Source organism: Calcarisporiella thermophila (genome assembly GCF_041956535.1).
Source record: "Calcarisporiella thermophila strain CBS 279.70 unplaced genomic scaffold VTP21scaffold_15, whole genome shotgun sequence".
In the NCBI taxonomy this organism is placed as follows: Eukaryota; Fungi; Calcarisporiellomycota; class Calcarisporiellomycetes; order Calcarisporiellales; family Calcarisporiellaceae; genus Calcarisporiella; species Calcarisporiella thermophila.
Window position 1 is genome coordinate 127,762 of NW_027192205.1, and position 6,803 is coordinate 134,564.

At 38.7% G+C, this 6,803-nt stretch overlaps 4 protein-coding genes across 4 annotated transcripts in view; 3 read left to right on the forward strand and 1 right to left on the reverse strand.

The window, feature by feature from the left end:
* VTP21DRAFT_2643 (uncharacterized protein) overlaps positions 1-131 on the reverse strand; it is a gene marked incomplete at both ends in the record, with an annotated part of 1,108 nt that extends 977 nt beyond the window's left edge. Inside the window, one exon of the mRNA XM_069392858.1 lies at positions 14-131. Coding sequence (XP_069249891.1) covers positions 14-131 — 118 coding nt within the window. The remainder of the gene's footprint in view (positions 1-13) is intronic.
* A 1,343-nt stretch (positions 132-1,474) lies between these two features.
* On the forward strand, positions 1,475-1,980 carry VTP21DRAFT_2644 (uncharacterized protein; the record flags this gene model as incomplete). The annotated part of the gene is made up of 2 exons (XM_069392859.1): positions 1,475-1,685; positions 1,757-1,980. 2 exons carry the CDS (start codon positions 1,475-1,477, stop codon positions 1,978-1,980), a joined length of 435 nt encoding a protein of 144 aa, XP_069249892.1.
* A 1,892-nt stretch (positions 1,981-3,872) lies between these two features.
* Positions 3,873-4,634, forward strand: VTP21DRAFT_2645 (uncharacterized protein; the record flags this gene model as incomplete). The annotated part of the gene is made up of 1 exon (XM_069392860.1): positions 3,873-4,634. One exon carries the CDS (start codon positions 3,873-3,875, stop codon positions 4,632-4,634), a length of 762 nt encoding a protein of 253 aa, XP_069249893.1.
* A 1,245-nt stretch (positions 4,635-5,879) lies between these two features.
* On the forward strand, positions 5,880-6,367 carry VTP21DRAFT_2646 (uncharacterized protein; the record flags this gene model as incomplete). The annotated part of the gene is made up of 2 exons (XM_069392861.1): positions 5,880-6,039; positions 6,075-6,367. The coding sequence occupies 2 exons, from the start codon at positions 5,880-5,882 to the stop codon at positions 6,365-6,367; spliced, it is 453 nt and encodes a 150-aa protein (XP_069249894.1).
* Between the last annotated feature and the right edge of the window lie 436 nt (positions 6,368-6,803).

A 6,803-nucleotide genomic window follows, 5' to 3' on the forward strand; every position in this document is an offset into this window, starting at 1 on the left:
AAATTGAGCCTACCATTAACTCCTGGTTGAAGAACCTGCACATGTGAAGTAAGGGTTTGGCTCTGAAAGCGGTCCTTGCCAAGCCCATCTATGGCAATCACATCTTCAATTTTTATAAATTCAGCTTCCATAAGTTTGACTCGCTTGGACAAGTAGCGCACAAGTTCTTTATAGATCAAACAAATTATTTTAGAAATAATAGGGGTCCTTTCCGATTTCTTACCGATATTTATACTTATGAAATGAATTAATACACTGTCTCGGAACCTTTTAGTATAATCTAGCTAAGATTTCATTTCATAACTTCATACCCAGCAAATCGGGTTCTTGTAAAGAGAGTCGGTGCGCCAAACATATTTAATAAATCACCATTAGCTTGACATTATATCCCAATACCAGGAATCCTAAATATGACCATCATCTTTATAGTAAGATGCTGCATTTAGTTATTTGCATCAAATTAAATCTAATGACACCTCACAAAGCGTTTTGCGATCCATCTCAGTCTTTAAACTAACTATTAGCAAGTATAGAACAGATATTCTGCCTATTAGCAGTGTTAAATTGGATTGGTACTATGTTCGGAATAGTTGGACAAATGAGGAAATTTGGCGCAGATGGGTCATAGGGTTTTCTTTTACCTTCACATGTTGGTAGAATTGCAATAGTACTGGTAACGATGAAATTAAATCTAAAGATGGAATATTATTGCGCATATTTACAAAAATCGGTCAAAATTGTTTTTCTTATTAGCAACAAGTTTATTAAAATCATGGTAAACCCTTCCACTCGGTAAAAAATATTCACATTATAGACCGTTTTAAATGTGGGCCGTCATTTGTGGAGATCCATAATTAAAAATACACGAGTTTACAAAAAAAAATGATGGAATATCGCAGGATAGAGATTTTTTTTTAATTTTCATATGTTAATTTTTTTCCAATAATTCACCATAATAACTTATATCTGAACCCTGTTCATTATTACCAGAATAATCTATAATCTACAGTGAATTCTGTAGTGTCCTACAAAAAATCGCAGCACTCACTATGCTTAGCATTAAGTTAAATCTTAATTTTTAATGAATAGGGCAAAGATTTTAGTAGAGCCCGAAAAATAACAAATTTATCCAGGGAATGAACCTAAACCTCTCGTGTAAAAGGAAATTTTAATATCAACGTCAATAGAACATACCTTGTAAGTTTAAAACACATAGCCCACGATTACCCCGAGCAATTAGTGTGGTGCCAACTCGTCAATAGGAGGTTCGAATTCGTCAGAACCGAGAAACACCATTGTATCTCAAAGAAATTTTAGAAATCTGAGAAACAGATGAAACACTTTAAGAAATTAAACAAAAAATAATTAATAATGCATTTAGTCATCGAGATTAGCCTGAATAATACCGAATACAAATATTCTTTTTTTTCCAACTAAATAGTTTGAAAACGAAAATTTTTACTTTATCCTGAAAATGGACTCGAGTCTGCAGGCTTCTCACCTTTTCGATCTGAGCAACAAGGTAGCTTTGGTGACCGGTGGAGGAACCGGGATTGGGTTCATGATTGCAAAGGCCCTTGAGGCAAACGGTGCCAAAGTGTACATTGTGGGACGCAGATTGGATGCGTTGAAGAAGGTGTCTGGTGGGAATATCATCGCACTGCAAGTGATGTGTCTAGTCGAGAGTCGGTTGACGAGCTAGTCAAAAGTTTTCCTGAAGATCGGCTCGATATTCTCGTGAACAATGCTGGTATAGGGTTCTGGGATGAGGGAAATGATCAGGAAAAATGGAGAAAAACCTTCCAGATCAATCTCAATAGTGTTTACAATATGGTCGCAGCTTTCCTTCCCTTGATAAAGGCCACTAAAGGGTACCCCGGAAAAATCATTAATATCGGATCCACCGTTACCAACATGATAAATAGCACTAACCAGTGGAGGACTTATGCATATCCTGTATCCAAAGAGGTCCGATATTAAAATCTTGAATGGATTTCTACAAGTCATGGAATATATTTCAAGCAAGGTAAAACATAACCAGATGATCAGACTAGAACGAACACAAGAAACACGAGCAATATTTGAAAGGTCAAGCGAACTTCCCAAATGTGATGAAAGTCGCCCTATTCTGTATATTCCGGTTTACAAATCTAGTTCACCCTTACACCTACATTCTTACCTTTTAATTACGACTTCTTCCTAATTCCTAGATTTAAACCTCACGTCTCTTCACTGCTCAATGCATACTTTTCTGTTTGAATATTTCACCAAACACAAGTGCTCCCGTATTTCTAAATATCGGAGCCTCCCCAGCTATGTGTAGCCATTCATATGATCTAAAACTAGCAAAGAGATAAACTCTGTGATCTATACTTGTTAGCCTCGTGGGGTAAGGATCGGGGTTGACCGTTTCCTTCGGGGCTGACTATAAAACGCCTAGAAGAAGACTTAAATAATATCTTAAAGCATATTCCTTTCCGAAGGTTAGGGAGAAACATGGATATAGAAGAATTGTCACCATGGTTGGCTTCTGATGCGGGGATTTTATAACTGGCCAAATAATAACTGTTGATGGAGGATATTGGATATTAGAATAAGAGAGGCAGAGAGGATTAAAGGTTTAAATCGCAGATTAGTCGGTATTCAAGACTGGTAGTAGTAGTTAGCCAGCAACTATTTACTGAAAAAAAAATTAGTATGCTTTTATATTTGAGAATCGATATCTAAATTCTACTTATTACTACCCCGAATATTGGTATATGAACTTGATGCTTTTACTTGAAATATCGAGATATTTTCAACCAGTATGACATCCTTTTATCCTGTTTATATTGTTGGCATAGAGTTAACGTGAGAGTATGAACAGAAAAAATCGTAAGGTGGACAGACTGTTTGGAATAGTGTTCTATTGATTTTTTTATAGCTAAATCAAAAGTATTCCCTAGAGCAAGTATATACTGCAGTTCTTGGGCATGGGAAGTCCAGTATTACACTGACATCGATTGTCAGTCGACTTTTTGATTTCAATGCCACTTTCTCTTAACATTATTAGCTGCGCCGCAATACTGTATGGATATTATGTATGAAATTGTTAAATGTAAATCAACATTGTTGTGGCATATCAGTTTATATCAGATTCCCTAGTAAAAGTACCCAAATGGTCAGTATGAATTTGTTTTTATTCTAAGCAGAGCTTGCTATAATAAATCATAACATTATTTGAATACATTTGTATTTGTCATGTAGAAAATCTAGTTTTAGGTTAATGTTCGATTTCAAGTAACAGTTTTATGGTCATTTATATGGTAAATAAAAGACTTCATTTCGCGTTCCAGTTTGGAGAGTACCAACTCAAACACGGTTACAGTATTCGTCATATATATTGAAATTTATACCAAGTTTGTTTGCAATTAATCCGGGGAAAAACTGCTCTGAAATTCAATAATTTTTTGAATTAGTAATCATCAGCCGCTGAGAGATAAGAGGAGAGATCAACGCAATCATGCTATTGAATCACATCACAAAATTTAAACAAGACGAATACAATTTCTAAAAAAAGTAATCGTAACAGTTAGTGGGGATCCAGACACAATCCATCAACGACGGATTCAAATTCCACGGAACTGAGTAACATCAGAATTCCTGTGAGAAGTATTAGAAAATAGAGAGTAAAATGAAGCCCCTTTAGAAATAAAATTATTTAGTAATAAGTTTATTTAGAAATAATTTATAATCCTTTTAGTCATCGAGAAATACTTGAACAATGTCAAGCATAAGCATCATTATAATGATGCCAAGCTCAAATATCATTCTTTTTCACATAAATACGAGTCGTTTGAAGGCGATGGTTTTTAACATGAATTAATTTAAACATGAATTTGAGTCTGCAGGCTTCTCATCTTTTCGACCTGAGCAACAAGGTAGCTTTGGTGACCGGTGGAGGAACCGGGATTGGGCTCATGATTGCAAAGACCCTTGAGGCAAACGGTGCCAAAGTGTACATTGTGGGACGCAGATTGGATGTGTTGAAGAAGGTGTCTGGTGGGAATATCATCGCACTGCAAGGTGATGTGTCTAGTCGAGAGTCGGTTGACGAGCTAGTCAAAAGTTTTCCTGAAGATCGGCTCGATATTCTCGTGAATAATGCTGGTGTGGCGTACCCGGGCGAAGAATATGATCAAGAAAAATGGAGAAAAACTTTCCAGATCAATCTCGAGAGTATACACTTTATGGTCGCAGCTTTCCTTCCCTTGTTGAAGGCCACTAAAGGGCACCCCGGGAAAATCATTAATATCGGGTCCACCGTCACTAGCATAAAGAAACGCCCTAACGAATTTAGACAATATGCATATCCCGTGTCCAAAGCGGGCGTAAATCATCTTTCTAAAATACTTGCTGCTGATCTAGCTAGTGAAAACATCACTGTGAATGTGATAGAACCAGGAGCTTTTCCTTCGGAGATGTTCGACAAAGCTATTGAGCATTTGGATAATATAATGCAGTATATTCCTTTTCAAAGGCTAGGGAGTAATACGGATATAGGAGGAGTGTCGCTATTGTTGGCTTCTGATGCGGGTGATTATATAACTGGTCAGATAATTGCTGTTGATGGAGGAACTTGGATATTAGGATAAAAGAGATTATGGGGATTGTGGTTTAAATCGTAGATTAGTCAATATTTTAGTATTAGTAGTATAAATTAGTCGATCCTCATGTATAAGTTTGACCATTTTTATTGTTGATCTGTGCTTTATATTTTCATATCACTACTACCAAGATGGATATTCAGATTAAACAATTCTTATTAGTTGAGTGAAATATCGCGACATGTTCAACCTGTATATCATTCTTTATTGCTGGTAGATTAAGCAATCATGAAAATGTGCTAAGAAACGACAATACAATGAACAAGCTTGGAGTAGTATCTCGATTGATTTTTTGATTTGCCTAAACCAAAAGTATGCCAAAGAGGTGAATGTACGCTACCATTTTCGGTTGAGAAGTCACATATTGAATAGAGATCTTGAATGGATTTCTAAAATTTGTTGAATACAATTCAAGCAGGTAAAATATAACCAATTAATCAAAATAAAACGAAAACAAGAGTTCGAGTCAATTTGAAAGATCAAGCGAGCTTTCCATATGAAACGAAAGTCATCCTATTCTGTCATACCATCACTATATTCAGAATTGCAAAACTGGGTCACTTTTACTCCTAGATTCTGCAACTCTAACTAAGACTTATTCCCAGTTTCTGGGCTTAAACCTCACGACTTTTTACTGCACTATGCTCACTGCCATCCTACTTATATATTTCACCAAATACATGCGCTCTCGTATTTCTAATTATCAGAGTATCCGTATCTATGTGTAGCCATCCATTTGATCTAAAACTATCATGGATATAACCAATGCGATATATACTAGCCAGTCTTGTAGGGTAAGAATCGGTGTTGAACAAGACACCAAGTGGAAGGCATCCTGTGGATAGAGGTTCGACATCTGAAGCGTAAACTAGAGCACACTTGTGCACCATATGTTCATCTGGGAGCTTCCTTGTAATACGGAATCGCACTCTATGAGTCGCTTTAACAATGGAAATTAATATTCCTTTGGCGTATGGATAGGTAGCAAGATAACTCATTGGCTTATATATACGAAAATCTCAGAAAGTTAGCAGCATGAGAACCATTTCACGTCACAGTGTGTACCCTATAAAAATAGAGCTGAACCTATTTATAAACTTTAAACTACATTGAGTTTATATCACCTATCCAGCAGGCTAAGGCCTCGAGATGATTGATTCTGCTGTCGAGGAAATCAAGGAGTATATACGGTTGCTAATGGCATCCAATTGCGGATTGACGTTAGCGGCGAAAATGTCGGCCATTATAAGGGCATTTCTCGGGAGGAACGACTACACTATGAACAAGTATAAAGGTGGAGGTTCACAATGGCCCGAAATAATGAACATCTGGGAAAGATCCAAATGCTGGGAAAAGATGATTGCTTTAGATGATTGCTTGCACACCCGCGTGAGTATGGGAAAAATAAAGATACTGACAACCTTAAAGATCCGAGGTGCATCAAAAGCCAAGAGAACTTGGAACATAGTAGGCGTCCAGTGCAGAGACCGCCACGATCTAGCAATGCGAGCCCGATTGAATGGCGCCAGCTGCCAAAGAGAGTGGGAGAGAATGTGTGGCGGGTGCTAGTCAAGTATGGAATCAGGATGGCGTCTAGTGACGGTCGTGCCGTCTCTTTGGAAGCTGGCCTTTCGGGCCAGAAGGCTGTGGGCGAAGCTCATTGGAGCGAGCAACTCGATTTGGGTCTGGACCAAACATATCCACAAAAAAGGGCCATGTGAGCAGTGGTGCACTGTGTTAATGGGACAAGGCTGGGCAGCACGGGAAAGGGTGGGAAATGTCAGTCGCCCAGAGCAACGGGCGCTTTCTATTCGTGCCAAGTGTTCTATTTTGGGCGCGGCTTCCCTCTTGGAACTCAGCGCGTGCGATAATTTTAGCCGGCCGCCGCTATCCTCGCGGTGAGTGGGAGACGGGCAGGCCGGCTCCGCTGAGTTGCTGGATTGCTAACCCAAACTTGGGGGACGAGGATGCACACCTTCTGCGGGGGAGAAGATCTGCCCGCGTGTTTAAAACCGACGTCCAAATCCAAACAATCAAAATCGCTTGCTCTTTTTCTTTTTTCCACGCCCTCCGGCCTATTTCTCGCCCCCTCTCATCCGCCCTCTCGCCCCCTTTTTCTGCGCCCTCTCTCTCTCTCTCTCTCTCTCTTCACCGCCC